Below are 17,270 nucleotides of genomic sequence, written 5' to 3'. Positions count from 1 at the left end.
TGAGCGCTCTGTTTTCTGTGAGTGAAAATAATTGTTGGCTTGTTTTGCTGCCATACACAAAGTTAGTATTGCTTGAGAAACAAACCTGATTGGAAGAATACAAGGCTTCGAAAATTCAGTTTTCTTGTCACAAATGACTGTAAAAACTCTTCAGACTATAATAGGTTATGGCAGTTTAGCATTTAGAATTTCTGTTGTATAGGGGACAATGTGAGAATAAAATTTTTGCTTTAAATTTTGTTATTGCTGACTTTAATGCTTAAGGGAATGTACAGTGAAGATCTAGTTGTATGTATGGAATCCCAACTAATAGCTATTTTTAAAGAGATCCCATTTACCTCCTTTGTACCTTTTTTCCCTTAGAGGCGGCTGGTAAAATCTCTTGAAGATCTTTGTTCGCAGTATGATTTGACGGTCAGAAGTTCTACTGGTGACATCATTCAGTTTATTTATGGAGGAGATGGCTTGGATCCTGCAGCAATGGAAGGGAAGGATGAACCACTGGAATTTAAGCGGGTTCTAGATAATATCAGGGTAAGGATTACGGAATTTGGTTGGAAATGTGAAAAGACTGCAAAGCCTAAAGGAAGAAGTAAAAAATTATGCAGAGAATTGTTACAATTAAATAACTTTTTTTTAAAATCACCTTTATGGTTGTCCTGATCACAGTCTTCCAGCATGTGTATGCGGTTATATATGTATTTTTACGTTACAACAGAGCAACTGGAACTAAACTTAATGAGAGGTAAAAAGCAGAGTTTTCTTTAGTGCTAAGGTATAGTTCTAGGGTGTAATACTAAACAGTAGCTAAGTTACTATTGTTTCAGTTGTGTACTAGGTAAGATTAAAATTACAGAGTAATTCATAAATAAATCAAGATATACATGTTTTTTATGTTGGACTGCTTCTTAAGTCATTGACCTAGCACACTGATGAATAACTTTGTAAATGTTATGATGTGTGAAAACAGGATAGTTTATTTGTGGTTTGGCTTTTTCTGTAATCTGAGTGTGATGATTTGAAACAATTAGGATTGTGCATGCATATACCTTCAGGTTTCATTAGGTAGACACCTATGTGGCCCTTCACGATAGTCAAAGATGGAATTCTTGTGTATTTTTTTAAATTAAACTGTTAATCAGTTGTATGTGTCTCTGTTCTGTCTGTACAATGAAGTTTTGTTTACTTTATGTGAAGAAGTTGTGAAGAAGTATTTTTTTTTTTCCTCTTAAGGCTGTATATCCATGCCGAAGTGAACCAGCCCTCAGTAAAAATGAATTGGTGTTAACATCTGAATCTATCATGAAGAAGAATGAATTTCTTTGCTGCCGAGACAGTTTTCTGCAGGTGAAGTCATTATCTCACTTTCCTATCACACTTATTAGCTATACCTTATAAATCAAGGAAGTTAAATAAAATGGTTTTATCAATCTGCAGGAGAAATGGCTGAATTTTATGCATTAACAAAAGGAATAGAAGTTTGCTCGTTAATATATTTCTGTATGTTTTGGGGGTGGGGACGTAGGACAAGTAGTTCTTACTATAGTAGATGTTCACATTGACCACAGAAACAAGAAATTAGAGGAGAATCTAGTGATTTTTTTTGTGTAGGAGTGAGCATTGATCTGATCTGAGATACCTTGTTGGAATTTCTGCTTATAGCACGATGGTACAGTAATTAATGTGCTTCATCTGGGATGTCAGAAATTAAATAATTTTTAATGACTATATATAGCAGACTACTAGGGTCAAGTTTCATGATCCCTTTCATACATTGGTTTTGATATTATTAACCTTCTGAATAACTTCTCTTAGGCATTTGCTTGTTTTCCTTTCATATAAATTCTATACTTATACCTATGTATGTTGCTTTCCTTTGATACTAACTCAGCAGAAGTCTTTAGCCACATGAAGTGTTTTGCTTGAAAGGGCTTTATCTTCTGGGAGATACCTGCATGTCTTCCAAGGATGAGAGAATATGCACATGACTTTTCACTTTGAGTTGTGAAGAACTGTTCTTTTGAAAGAGCATTGAGTATTTAAGTATTTATGGAAGTATCTATACTTGAGACTACTTTAGGAGACATTGATTAAAACCTGTAGAGTTAACCTGGGTGTGTATATGTAAAAGTGTTTGCTTGATGAACTTTCTGATATCTGGCAATGAATGATTACAATATGAAATTAGTAACCTGCTTTTGGAGGGGTTCTTTTGAGTAGATCAGAGCGCTTTAGAGCTGTGAGGTGACAAAACCAGTAAGAAACCTGATTTGTAACTCCACTGCTAGAGCAGAGTAGAAAAATCTATTATATCTGTATTTGAAATACTCTCTATATCTTATGCACCTGTAAAGAAAAAAAATGAATTATATCCAGCTTCAGAGATAATGCTGCTCTTTTTAAGGTGTGATTCTTTTTTATCATACCAGTAAAAATTATATCTGTCCTCCTGAAAATAAGGTAATTTATTTACATCACAGTAATGGTAATGAGCTTTACTTCTGATTTTTAAGTTTCAGATACTGTTACATTTTCTTCTTTCCTTTTCTTTTTTTCTGTTCATCCTTGAAGACATTAACTGAAACAGGTTATGAAAAATATAATGAGGTAATTGTAGCATGTGTGTGCACTGTGTGAGCATTAATGTTAGTGCTTTTAGCTAAAGATGTGTGTATAGTGCTAAAGTAACTGATTAGCATATATACATTACTGCTTGTTAAATTCTAAGGGAGGTGTTCATCCCAATAATTTGACCAAGTCCTTTTTTAGTGATGAAAACCATGACATGAACTAATTCCCAGAGTCAAACTGGAAGATTTTGAAGAATTTGAGAATTTGAGGAAGCTTTCTTTTGGTACACAACATTCCATTCTAAAACGCGTTTTTTGAATTTGCATGGATATTAACATGAGTTTTTTGATCTTCTCTCCCTTCCTCTACCTTTCCCTTCCAGAACAGAGACATTTTTTACTGCTGTTATTTTACGAGGAGGTTATTATAATGGCCTTATCCACTCCAGTCTAGAAAACAGGATGTCCAAATAGCCTGTTTCAAGCAGACTAGCATTCATTCAGCCTGCACTGTGTCCTCACTGGAGGGAAATAAACTGATGAAAAAGCGTATTGTTGGCTGGAACAGCTCAGGGCTTAATTCATCAGGGCTTAATGCTGTAATGCAAACATACTTGAATATATAAAGATACAGCTAAAGGGAAATTTTTATTTTCTTCGTATGGACATTAGAAAAAAATTTAGAAACCTACAGAATCTAAAAACTTTTTGGTTTTTTTTTTTGGAGATGGTAGGAGACAAGCACTAGGAAGTGTGATCCAAATCTAAAAAAGGCTTAGACAGTGAGTGGCACATGGAGAACTTGCCTGGTGGGTCTGACTGGGCTTGAAAGGATTCCTGCTGAATCACGTGGGATTGTCTGTACCACTTGGTAATTCAGTGGGCTTCTCGATGTTGGAATTCCTATGTTAGCAGTGCTTCACATATGGGAAAAATGGTGCAAGTACCTGAGTGATGAGGCTTTATACTCTGGATGAATGCAAACTGCTATTTTCACTGAGTGTTGGCTGTGTAGATCACTGAGTTGGTTTGGTGCCTTTTTGGTAAAATTGTCCTGACTAAAAGACTTTATAGGTTTGGACTGTGTGAAAAATGACATCTTGCATGCTGTGGGAGCTGCATAGGTATGCTGGTAGAGCATCGCACTGAAGATGTAACTCAGACAGCTGACTCTTTACTTAGCCTGTCTCTACCTTTCATTTTTATTTGTAGCCTCAGTTAAGCCATAGTTTAGATAAACTGCCAAAAGATAACTGAAAGTTGAGAGGAATAGTTAATTTTCTCTTTTGCTTGAGTAAAACGTTTTGACAATGAAAAACATTTATCTTCAGAGATTTATCATACATTTCTCACCATTCTTTCTTTGTTCTAGTACATGGAAATAACGTGTCATTAGAGTACCCTACATTTACTCTGCAGAAGGATATGTAACAGAATTATTTAGTTTGTTTGAAGTTTAAAAACAAACAAACAAATGTATTTTAGTACTTGGGATTGTCAAAGAGAAACAGTTGATGATAAAATAGGCCACAATGGTATTTACAGTCTGTGCTATGCTGCTTTGGTGTTTTGTCTTTCCTATTGCAGACTTTCCCCATATAGCCACATGACTAATTTTTCCATCAGTATAACAAGGCTTTTGGGTTCCTGTGGTTGTTACTATTATTATTCCCCTGGTTTTGTATGAGTAGATGAAAACACAAAAGAGCTTAGTCTATGTTGTTCTGGAAGGAGAAGTTAGTGTCACGCATTGTCTTCTTCCCCTTTCTACCCCTCCACAAAAGAAGTATCTTTCCAAGTGGAGTGACTTTTAAAGGATCTCTCTGCTGTGTTTTCTCTTTAGATAATGTGTTCTGAGCGATCTTCTCCAGTTTTCTCCAGTCCTACAGTATTCTTTTTTAATCCACCCAAAATAAAAAATATTAATCTTGCCAACACCACATTATTGTTTAGAACTTATTTTAGAAAAAAAAATTATCTTAAGCTTTCAGGGTCAAAAATCTTCCAAGTCGCACAATATTTCATTTGTGAATTACAGTGACTTACTACAGGGCAAAAGGGGCAGAAATGTATGAATGCAACTTGTGTCATCCAAGTGGGCAACAACTTGAAGCATCCATTCCAGCAGCACATTTCTATTGTCAATTCTTTCATTTGAACTTCGTGCTGGTATTCACAGAACATAATGAACTATCTGAAAATACTTGGAATACCAGTAAGAGTGTTAGATTTTGAGAATCTGAGGATTCTGTTAGGATATAATAGAAGTGTTTAGATAATTGTGTATGAATGGAGTCATAAAAAGGGGCAGTTGCTCAAATATTTACTCAATTTTGCAAGTAATTTTCAGTGCTCAGCTTTTGCAGTAGTTGGAAAGAGTCCAGTACTGAGTGAAGAAGAGGGGATACTTGGTCTGTTTGGCAAGCAGGGCTGTCGGGGTATAAATGGACTCTAAACATCTAACTTGTTCCTCCTCCACAGAGGCTTTCTTAAATCATTATTGAAGTAGATGGCAATGATTTCCTCTTGCTTTTTGTTCACGTTTTGGTTTTCGTAAGCCTCTTATGGTAATGACTTGCACAGAGTCCACTTGCGTGAGCAAGCTGAATCATATTTCATGACTTCTAGTGTACATATCTATACCCAAAGCCTGGATGATGTTTCATAGAAACTTTGGATATATTTCTAACAGTCTTGTTTCACTTTCTATTCCAGTAAAGACTATTAGAACTACTCTGGCGTAATCCTGATAAGAAAGTGACTGGCTTATGTATTAATATTACACATTGAATGCACTTTTTTGCAAGACCTCTCCACAGCACGGAGAAGTTGCTATTTGAATTATACTAGGTAGACTGATATATTTCTATCAGTTTTGAGTGTTTGTTTGTATTTTATTTTTTGTTCCCTACTCCCCGATAAAGTATGTCTTAAATCTCTGAAACCTATTCAGCAGGTATTCTTTGCTCTTTATTCTATTGCTTCAGTCTTTTCACATTGACTTATTTTGAATGCTAAGAAATGAGTGAGAATGTTTTTTTTGTGTCAGTATTTTCAGAAAATGGTGATTTTGAGGGTTTACTTCATGTGACTTTTTTTGATGGGAGAACTTTGAAGTTTTAGTGAGTGGTGAGTAGGAAGGAAGGGTCAACCGTTGTCAAATCTTTTGTTTTCAGTGTGTGCTCAGGAAGGATGCTTTTATTCAGTGTCGACCATATTCCTCATGTGCTGCTACTAATTTGTGGTTACGCGAGAGTGAATTTGGTGCGTGTGTTAAGTTTTGATGTTCCTCTCTTCATATTGTGCAGATAATTTTTTATTCTAAACATTTCATTTGGATCTCTGATCAAATACCTTACTGCTGAAGATTTCAGTATGAAGAACATAACTTTGCTTACTGTTGTTTTCATGTAATTTCAGGAAATTAAAAAATTCATCAAAGGTGTTTCTGAGAAAATAAAAAAACAAGGGACAAGTATGGTATTAATGACAATGGCACAACAGAGGTAAATAATTTCGATGGGTTAACAATGTAGTTATTTTACATCTTCATAAGCTATTCCTTTTCCAACTGTTCCATTTCCTTTTCAGCCACGAGTTTTATATCAGTTGGATAGGATTACACCAACACAACTAGAGAAGTTTCTAGAGACATGTAGGGACAAATACATGAGGTAAGTTTTGGGCTTAATTTCTCTCTGTTTATTTATCTTGCCAGCTTAGTATCTGTTGCTTTGTTTGCAATCTAGGAGTAACTCAAAACTGAGTGTTTGCTATTGTTACTCCAAAAATGTTGGTTTTATTGTGACTACAAAACAAAGAATAAGAAACAGTTGTCCCCAGTGACATGAAATTTGCAAGACTAAGGTAAAATGCCAAAAAGTCAAGTATCACCATCTACAGGTGGAACTGTTAAGGCAGAGGTGAGCCTTGTATGACAGTTCTTGAGGTTTGACAGAGCTGAAGTTTTCATCTTTCTGTCTTGAATCTTAATGAGATTTGTTTTGTTAAAGATTCTCATGACTATCTTTTTTGTGTTTCCTGTAACATAGCAGAAAAAAATGTTTTATATTTCTTTAATCTTTATATCAGGAGACTTGAGTGTAGAAATCTATCTGCTTGTATTTGGGCACCTGTCTTCTGTAATAGTCCTAGTCATATCTGCAGGCACAATTTTCTTCTATATTTCCTTACCGGTTATATCCACAAATTGCATTTTGACAGCAGATTCTGGTAAAAACCGAAAGCAATGTGATTGGAAGGGAGATAGGATGTTGTTTAAATAGCAACATTTTTATACCTGCTGGTAGACATGTTCCCTTCCTCCTCCTCTTGCAGGAGATTTTTGCAAACCTCCAAAGAGACCATGAGCAGTAATACCTGAATAGGTCAGTTTCAAATCAATAGCAATCTTTGTGGTATTGTGCTTTAAGTTCAGAGGTTGTGTTTGCTCTAGGAAAGCTAATCACATCACGCTCTTTGTGAGCTTAAGAATGCTAACTGCAGGATCTGAAGAAAATTGTAGGGAAGAATTGTAAACCATTTAGAGATCTCATGATATAGTGTAGCCGCCTTCATTTTCTATCCTGTAATGACAACCAGTTTTCAAGGAACAGAAATTTTAGGAAGAGGCAAATGTGGGACTGAGCCCATTACGTGCATAACTTCATGGGGAAGCAAGTAATGTGGCTTAAGAATTAGCTGGAAACAAGAAAGCAGTAATATCTGGATTTTGCTCTGATTAGAAGCAGCCTGCATAATAATTCATTGAAGAATATTTGGTAAAGGTCTGTTCTGCTTCAAAACATAAAGGGGAATTTTGGAAATATTAATGTAGGGGAGTTCCCTGAATGGCAAACCCAGAATTTACTGCTTGATGGTTTTGAGGAGGAGGGGACAAGCATTTAATCTTTTCTGTTAGGGATGTTATTGTGGGGCTGTGGAATGTGTATATAACAAGGCATGCTCTTGCCTTGAATGAGAGCAGTGTCTTTGAGTATTGGTGATCTTTTAACTTCTCTAAAAAGTAATACACTTCCCTTATGTCTACCAGAAGAGTTGCTTTCTTTGCTTGTGTATGATTGCAAGCCTTGCTGAGTTCAGAATCTTCCTGTATTTTTTATGAGACCATTTCTTTCTCAGGGCACAGATGGAGCCTGGTTCTGCGGTAGGAGCCCTTTGTGCACAGAGTATTGGCGAGCCTGGCACACAGATGACGCTGAAGACTTTCCATTTTGCAGGGGTTGCTTCCATGAACATTACTTTGGGTGTGCCAAGAATCAAAGAAATTATTAATGCTTCAAAGGCAATTAGGTACTAACATTGTGGGTTTGGTTTTCATTTTTGAAGCATTTTTTTTCTTTCCTCTTTGCCTCAGTGAAACCTGATGTATTTTTAAGATTCTGATTTCTGGGATTTATATGTGATAGCATTTCCCTGTTGTCGGTAACATGCTAGATGACATTGAATCCATGGAACACCACCCGAATGAGAAGAACCTAGCTTCAGTACAACTAAGTGATGATTTAAAGGCTGAAATTAGAAATGTTTTGTGCTTTTTTTTAGGTTGTTGTTGTGAGTTTTTTTTTTTCTGAAAATTAAATTAGCTGAACTTGTTAATTAATTATAATACTGTGTTAGGCATCTCTCATATTACGAAGCTTACCATTGTTTAGTGGTAGCCGAAACTACCTGGATATACTGGAGGTATTCTTAAACAATACTGGAGTTCTGTAGGTCATCAAAATAGTCACTATTGTATTATTACAATCTCTCTTGTGTTTGCTTATTTTTGCCGTCCTGCAGTACATAAACGATAACTTTCTTCAACGTAACTGAGGAAGCTGAAGGTTTTCCTATTTTTGTTTAAATGTTGCTCTAGATAATGTGATTAGCTTCATAAGGCAAGCTGTAATTCCAATTGCTATCTGTAATCTAGTATAGCAATTTCCTAACTCTGTTTTCTTGCGTGTTTATTCTTTGTAGCACACCTATTATAACAGCACAGTTGGACAAAGATGATGATCCTGATTTTGCCCGTCTGGTTAAAGGAAGAATTGAGAAAACTTTATTAGGAGAGGTAGGAAAAAATGTATTATTGGTAATGCCTTAAATGTAAATGTTAGCCAGTATAGGGCATTTTAACCATTTTCACATGCTAACTATTTTGCCCTTATCTTTTTAAGATCTCAGAATATATTGAAGAAGTGTTTCTTCCAGATGATTGTTTCATCCTAGTGAAGCTGTCTCTAGAGCGCATTAGACTACTGAGATTAGAGGTGGGTTTTTGAGCTCTTAATCAGAATGTGCTTTAGGAAGGATCCAGAAGGTCTTTTACTCCTTGCACAGAAACAAAAATCATCAGACCTGTGAAACTGAAAATAGAAAGAAAACCAAGGATGTCCTGTGCCAATATTACATCTGTTGTGTTTGTTTGTTTTACTTTTTTTTTTAACTTGTAAAGCAGATAACTTTTTCCTCTATTTGGAGATTAGAATGTGAATTAATTTCTTGGTGTCATTCTCAAGACAAGAATGAATATTCTTGTCTGTCTGTTAGGAACATACAAACCTGTATGTACCTTCAGCATAGGATGGTATGTCATATAACTTTTAAGAGTAATTGGTTTTATGTTGGTTTTTTCTACATTCCACTTTTGATTTTCTGTTGAAAGAGCAGAAATATTGACTGCTGCATGTCTTTGAGCACATTTACATGTGTTGAGAGATATCTAGATGTTTGCTGACTGACTCTCGCCCCAGGTGAATGCAGAGACTGTGCGCTACTCTATTTGCATATCTAAACTCAGAGTGAAGCCTGGGGATGTTGCTGTCCATGGAGAAGCAGTTGTATGTGTGACCCCTCGTGAAAATAGCAAGAGTTCAATGTATTATGTACTGCAGTCCCTGAAAGAAGAATTACCAAAGGTAAAAACAAAGACTCTATCTTAGGAGGTGTTCGGTAATAATAATTTGGGGTTTTATAGTGGGAAGATGAAGTATTTATTGTCAGTATTGACAAGATTGAAGGTAATGTGAGTACATTTTGTACTGCTGTGCAGTTGAACTAAGACTTAGTCACTAAGTGTTTAAATAAAAAAGAAGCCTCAGTACATAGCCTTCATTTACAACACTTATTGAAGCATTCTGAGTGCAGCAGCTGTAAATGTATGAACTGATTATCTTCCTGTAGGTCCATCTAGAATTGAACCACATTGGCAGTATCTGATGTTTTTGCAGCTTTACGTGAGAACTGTCTACTTTTTGCTTTTAAAAGTAGTGATGAATGAACCTAACTGTTGGCAGGATGCACTTTCAATTGTGTGGACCTACTATTGAGAGAGACGTCTGAATGTGAGGATATATGGAATGAAATATAAAATGTAAGGTTAATAGTACAGTGTGAAGATCACGTTTGTACTGGCGTATTTAATAGTGAAATCTGATTTCATATGTATCTTAATTCACTATCTACTCCAAAGAGTGAAGCTTCAAAATCAGTTGGAATACTGATTAGGGTCAGTCCTTTATACTGCATTACTGTATGCATCAAAGTTATTTGGGTTTTTGTTTTGTGAAGGTTGTAGTGCAAGGTATACCAGAGGTTTCCCGAGCTGTCATCCATATTGATGAACAAAGTGGTAAGGAAAAATACAAACTTCTAGTTGAAGGTGATAATCTGCGAGCTGTTATGGCTACTCATGGAGTGAAAGGAACAAAAACATCTTCTAACAACACTTACGAGGTAATGTTTAAATGGTTATTGTGTGTTTTGTTGTTGTTGTTTTGGTTTGTTTTGTTTTTCTCCAGTAGAATCTTGATTACAAGTGCTTGTTTGTGCTCAGATGCCACAATTTATATCTAATCAAGCCTGATTTCACTAATAGTTGTCAGAATACATTAACACAAGAGAATAACTTGGCTGGCAGTGGACTTCACTTGAAAGCTTTTTCTATAAATACTTTTAAAACAAAGAAATCCAAAACGATAATAATGGAAATGGAGTGTTATCTGACATCAGATGGTATTTGTTCCAGGAACATATGTGCTCCAAGGTTGTTCATGAAGTCTATGTGATCTCTCTTGCAGGTAGAAAAAACACTAGGAATTGAAGCTGCTCGGACCACCATTATCAATGAGATTCAGTATACAATGGTGAACCATGGTATGAGCATTGACAGGAGACATGTTATGTTACTGTCTGATCTAATGACTTACAAGGTTCGTACAGTGCTTTTTTTCAATGTTACATTGACCTGCTTACACAAATTAATTTTACCATTTTTGAGAAGAACAGGTTAGCTAGGGAGATGGAACTCAGTTACAGATGTAAAGAATTTTAAGTAGTACAAACCAAATACTGTTGATTGTGTATCAAACAAAAATGATTTATCTGGTTCTTGGAGGGCGGATGAAAGTTCTATTTTGATAGAAGACAAGTTGATATAAGGAGTAGAGAATCATAGTTTCATATTCAAAATCTTGAAGCTTAAAAATAGCCGGATGAAAATCAACTGTCTCAATAACCATCCATGCAATTTAAGGCTTGCTGTGCAGAAAACCACATGGGGTGTGGTTCATAGCAGCTGCACTGTGTAGATGAGCCTAAGAATACAGACATTAGATAGAATCAGATTACGTTTAGAGTATGAACAGGCTTCCAGAACTTGTTAAGAAAAATATCTTATCCATTCTTTATTAACTTTTTTTTTCTTCCTTTGCATCTGAAATATTGGTGGTGTGGTGTCTTTTTTTTTTTTTTTTTTTTGGAGGGGGGATGGGGTTGGTTGTTTTTTTAAAAAGGTTTATTTAAGTACACTTAGTGAAGTCCAGTTTTTCTGCTGTTGTTTGCCAGAGGTCAAGGGTTTAATTTGGGTAAAATGGATGGAGGAGTACAGACTTTTCCCGAAACTGTAGGGCTTTGTACTGAGCTGCAATAGTCCCTAGGGCTGGCTGTGCACAGCTGCCACACAATGAGGAAAAAGGGCATCGGAGTACACTGTTTTACACTTGTTGGACTTCTAGCATGCATGCATTCTTTTGTCTGTACTTCTGACTTGTGCTACAAAACTGCAGTCAGTTATAACTGGGATGTTTGTTAGAAAGGGGCAGAGATACACCAAGCTAGTTTAAAAAGAGAAGCTTTTTTTTTTTTCTTCTGGAGAGTGAAAAAATAAAGATTTAACATGTTCTGTAATTTCCTGGCAGCTGAAATCAAATTTATCAGTAGACAATAGGCAGTAGCTTGAGTATAGTGCTTTCATGGGACTGGTGTGAGAGACTACAAAAGTTTGTGGCTCTGCAGCAAACTGATCTCTCTGTTTTTCTCATGTCCATGTTTCTGTCAATCTTAATAAGATATTTTCTGAAGAAAGAATATTAACAACAGTTATAACTGGTTCTGTAGTATATGAGTGTTCTCTTCTGGTTTATTGAAGTATCTGTTACTACAGAACTACTAACCTTCAGGATGTTTAGCTGTAAAGCAGCCTATTACAAAAATGCTATATTATAGGCAGTACTTTACTACTTCTTTCATGTGCAAAACACATTTCTGTTGTTAACTTGATTTGCTTCTTCACCAAGTATAACTTGGTAAAGTGACCTTGAGCCACTATTATGAGAGTCTCTTTGGGTTTCTCTATCACTCAAGGGTGAAGTGCTGGGTATTACCAGGTTTGGACTGGCAAAAATGAAGGAAAGTGTGTTGATGCTGGCTTCTTTTGAAAAGACTGCAGACCATCTCTTTGATGCTGCCTACTTTGGACAGAAGGATTCTGTTTGTGGTAGGTATTGCAAATTCTGTTGCTGTTTGAGGTTCTCATGCAGCAGCTGTAAACCTCTTCAACACATACTAGATTTTTTAGCCTCGTTAAGATTTCTGTTCAGCTGAAGTGTCAAAAACTTCAGGTCTGAGGCTGATGCTTACTTCTTGATCCTAGAAGTTTGGTGGATTTTTCTCTACTTCTAATCTCCGTCAGAGATTTTGAAGTCAGTCGGACATTTGTCTTACATTCCTTAAAGTAGACGTGGATTTATGTGGATTTTCTGTCTCTCACTACTTAGATAAGTGAAATACCAGGACATTTGTCCCATTATCAGTAGTTATGCTTTTTCAATCACAAAAGTTTGTGCATCTTCAACACCTAGAGCTACCTAAGGAATCTAGTACCCCACTTAATATTTAAGTTTCCAGAGAAGTAGGAAGACATTTATTTTTCAGGTAATATAGGTGAATATTGTCAGTACTCAGAACAGAGATGGTCCCTGTCCTGAGAAATTTATTCCTAAATGTGTGTTTTTTAAGTTTTAGAGATAACATTAATGTCCACTAAATTGTCTTTTCACTGAAGTAATGAAGGAATCTGATAAGAATCTGATAAACGTTTGTCTCAGTTTTGCATTTCTGCTACGTATTATTTGGAATGGAAATATTTTCTGTTTCGTTTCATTCTTCCTCTCCTTTAACAACACTTCTCCTAGATTTCATTCTCCTTTTGGAGTTATTTGTTAACAATTGTGTATCTAGTAAGTTAAACTGGGAAAAGAAGTCAAACATCTTTCACGCTTTTCATCAAGTGTTTAAGGCCTACAATCCTGGAGCAGTAACTACTCATTTAGAGTTTCTGGGTGCTACTGAAGTATAAAAATATGATTGTGTTAGGTTAAGGTTTGCTAATGTATGTGTATTTCTCGATGGTTTTTAAAAGTGTAGTCAGTGCTTTGTAGACGGAATATTTTCTGAATCAGTGGAATCTGTTAGAAATGTTTGTATTACTAGTCTGCATTTTAAATCAGACACTTTCTGGCTGTCCAGCATCCCATGTGGGTGGGATTTTATTCTTTTTATCATCCTGCCCATGGTTAAAGCAAAAGTCCTATGGCAGAATGATAGTGTCCTGGACAGAGGGAAAAAAAGTATTTACTCGAAGTCATCTGACCTAGTAAGATCCTGTTTTGAATGATAGGGAAACCAAAGATCCTTTCATGTTGCCTTCTATATAGATGGTTTAGTTCAAGTAAGGAAACAGAGTGGACAAAACAGAAAATGGTTGTCTGTGTCCCAAAACAGAAGAGATCTTACTGGCTTGCTTATAAGGAAAATTGCTGTGCTGCTGCCTGACCTGGTCATCACTAGTTATCTCTTTGAATTGCTATGAAAAGAGAATCTCACATTCTTGCATCTGCAGAGCAGGAAAACTTATAAACATGGCCAAGAAAAATGAGTATGTGCCCAATATCAGCATAGGTGCAGAAGTGAATGGCATTTCAAATCAGTGATTCTCCAGAATGTCTGGATGTAGCTGTAGACAATGTGGCTTTTGAATATCTCGTCTTGTAAGAGGCCTTTTTTCCTTTGAGAAAAATAGGCAAAGCTGATTCATGCCATACGTACATGAAGACCATGTTTTTTTTCTGCAAGTTGCTGATGCCACCTTTCAGTGGGCAGAATGGGTTCCTAGAATTTAAGCTGAGCACATATATAACATTCTTGGTTGTTACAGCAGCATGTTCTGTCTATACATCTCCTGCTATATGTGACTACTGCCAGATGCTGCAAAAGAAAGTGGGAAGAACGGGCTCCTGGTATAAATGCATTGGCACGGGAGAAGGATTCCCAAAATCTAAATGCTGTTTACATGGTTCAGAGGCTGGCTTACCTTGAAACGTTATTATGCAAAACCAGGAAAGCTTTATTTAGTTAAGTTTTAGAAAGGTGTTTCCTTTATGCATTGCAACATGTATGCTATAAGGGTGCATAAGAGGTGGGACTAAATTTACAGTAATACCTAAGATTTCTATTACACATTCAAATTTTTTTTAAGTGCATAATGCTGGAAAACGTGTAGAAATGCAACACTGGACTAAGAGTGAAAATACTGAATCTTCACTTGCATACAATGAAATAATCAAATCTTGCCAGAACTTTAAGGAAATCAGTTTTCATCCTAGGATGTGCATTCAAATATACTGTTATTTATAGCTTATAGATGTAGCTATTTTTTAAATGCTCATATGAAGGACAGCATTCTCATGTTCCTGAGTATGTGTGAAATTTTTGTTTGGATCGTAACTGTAGGCAGAAGTTAAAACACTGGTATCTGGTAGCTTACTTCTAATATAGAATATTCTTTAGAAAAATTGTATATATCAGTGTATTTGGAATATATGTCAGCACATTGCTGTGAAATTTTGTAGCTATGAAAAGTAATATAGACAGGCTAAGTATTTGAGTTCAAACCAAGCACTTTTTGAATAATGAAAATGCAATAAATAAATCAATAAAAATTCCAAACTAAAATAGTAAGTACACCTCTTTCACAGGAAATTGCAGGGGTTTCAAGGGAGCTTGGTCAGATTTGACTGAAGTCTTTGCACTGAGTTAAAAAATTAATATGAAGTGACTTTGCTGTGGTAACTTCTTATGTTGGCACCAAATGGAACATGTCTTCTCTGGGAAAAAAAATACTTTCTGGAGCTCTTTCATTGCTAGAGGTGGTGTTTAGATTAGATTGATTTTTTTCTCTAGCTATCTAGAATAGCAGTAGCACCAATTAAATAATATATTGAGCTAACATTCTGATAGCCATAACATTTCAGTTCATCTAGTGAAGAGACCTTGGCCTTCAAATGTGAGGTTCGAGGAGATGTGATAGGTAACGTGTTGTTCAGAATGGGCAAATTAAAATAATTAAGGGTTTTGTAAATCTTTACTGTTTGGTTGTTCAACATGTCTATTTTTGTTTTTGTTTTTTCCCTTCCTAGGTGTTTCTGAATGCATCATCATGGGAATTCCAATGAATATAGGAACAGGACTTTTTAAACTTTTGCACAAAGCAGACAAAGAATCAACACCTCCTAGGAGGCCTCTGATATTTGATAATAATGAGTTTCATATTCCAATTGTTACATAGCACTCGTGTATAATACCAGATAGAAAAACAAGAAATAGCAAGAAAACATAATTTAAGAAAGAGTTTTATTAGTGCTGTGTGTCTCAATAACTGAATTGGTAGGTGAAATACTAGCAAAAGAGTTGCCCGATTGTTTACCATCTGTTGTTTGTACAGACTCTGATACGAGAAGCTTCTCTGCACCAGAGAGTAGAAATACATTTAAGGTGGATTTCAGCTGATGGTTTTCTTCCTGTAGTAACATGCTTTGGAATGACCTGAAACTGTCAGTACCTTATGAAAATGACTTCCCAGGCTAGTTAATGCTAGTTTGTATAGGAAGCAAGCTTGTTTCATCACCACCACAAGTCAAGTTCTGAAATTTTGACATGTACTTTCTGCTGCCTTATGAAGAAAAAATAAAGTGTTCAGAATATAATGTATGTTACAACATATATGTGTTGGGTTTGTTTTTGTTTTTTGTTTGGTTATTTTGTTTTGTTCCTTAAGAAATTACCTATGCCTAGCCTACAACACATGATGAGAAATAATTCTGTTTCAGGTACTCTTGTAGTATGGGTGAAGGAAAACTGAAATGCGTGTTAAAACATGATGTTGTAGGAAAGGAAGTGCTGTACTTGGAAACTTGTGCTCTGTGTGGGTGGATATCAAGTGTCAAGCTACTGTTGCCATGCGTTCTGGTTCTGTAGGCAACTAAAGCTTCTTATAGGCAAACAGGATTGCTAAAACCTCATGGTAAATCCACAAATGCTTGGGAAAATAATCCACAACTTGCTCATGATTTCCTGGGAACTGGCTGTATGAATTCTGGAGGCTGAAGGAAATTTTGGGAAATTGATGACCGGGAGAATTGTGTACTTAGTGAAGCTGTAATATTGGCTAAAGGTGAAGGTGAAGAGTAGGCATTTGTAGTGTAAACATATTTCTGTAATTTACAAGTAGTCCATAAAATATGTGCAGTATGATAGCTTGCTTTATTTTTTGTTATTTGCGTTACTGTTAATGCATGGAAGTTCTTCCTAACTCAGTATTAGACCAACTCTGAATTCAGATTTGATAAAAAAAACAACTGCCTGAGAATTCTGTGAGGTTGCACTGCATGTTAGGAAAAGGCATTTCAGCAGGTGCTGCAGAGGTCATTCCACAGCTCCTAAGAACGAAGTGTACTTCAAGAAAAGTAGAACTGAGTTTCTGATTTCATTCATCCTGTGTTAACTTCAGGAGTGTTGTTAAAAGTATATGAAGTATTTGCTCTTTGCTCACTTTTAAAAAATATTTCTCCCTTATCCAAAGTTACTATTCAGGAAATGGTTTTCTTCCCCAGGGTTCTGGTTTAGGACATACCTACAACAAGTGGCAGATTGTGAAGCTCTCACTAAGTTCTGTGAAGACTGTTAGAATAATGTTCCAACTTTCAAATAGTTTTTCATATTATAGCAGTTGTTATACTGCTGGACTCTGCAACTTAGAGCAGGCTTAGTTTGGGAAATTTCATAAGTAAGCAGGGTCATTGGAACAACTTAATTCTATTTTGATACGTAATGCAGGAATAAAAAAGAAGCTGTTTTCATGTATGGACCTGAAATAATTTGATTCAGGTATTTTCATCTTTATCCTATTAGACTAGTTTTCAGAATGAATATACATTTTAAGTTATTGTAGAGTGGCATGCTTAAATTTACTCTAGCGCTGTGGGGGGCAAATATCTTGGTTCTTTTTCTTGTCAGCAGTATTTGGATATTGAATGTGCTCATATTATGAGTCAAGGTTAGAGAGAAACAAAGAGA

At 35.8% G+C, this 17,270-nt stretch overlaps 1 protein-coding gene across 1 annotated transcript in view; it reads left to right on the top strand.

Moving 5' to 3' along the window:
• Positions 1 to 15,915, top strand: part of POLR3A (RNA polymerase III subunit A) — a 36,155-nt gene extending 20,240 nt beyond the window's left edge. The window contains 13 exon segments of the mRNA XM_040562733.1: positions 364 to 534; positions 1,234 to 1,347; positions 5,991 to 6,024; positions 6,027 to 6,076; positions 6,162 to 6,244; positions 7,713 to 7,883; positions 8,556 to 8,649; positions 8,756 to 8,848; positions 9,332 to 9,496; positions 10,149 to 10,313; positions 10,658 to 10,789; positions 12,222 to 12,354; positions 15,335 to 15,915. Coding sequence (XP_040418667.1) covers positions 364 to 534; positions 1,234 to 1,347; positions 5,991 to 6,024; positions 6,027 to 6,076; positions 6,162 to 6,244; positions 7,713 to 7,883; positions 8,556 to 8,649; positions 8,756 to 8,848; positions 9,332 to 9,496; positions 10,149 to 10,313; positions 10,658 to 10,789; positions 12,222 to 12,354; positions 15,335 to 15,483 — 1,554 coding nt within the window. The 3' untranslated portion in view covers positions 15,484 to 15,915.
• The last annotated feature ends 1,355 nt before the right edge of the window (positions 15,916 to 17,270 follow it).

The sequence above is a fragment of the Cygnus olor genome, chromosome 7 (assembly GCF_009769625.2).
Source record: "Cygnus olor isolate bCygOlo1 chromosome 7, bCygOlo1.pri.v2, whole genome shotgun sequence".
Taxonomy (NCBI): Eukaryota; Metazoa; Chordata; class Aves; order Anseriformes; family Anatidae; genus Cygnus; species Cygnus olor.
This window is presented reverse-complemented; position numbering and strand designations above follow the sequence as displayed.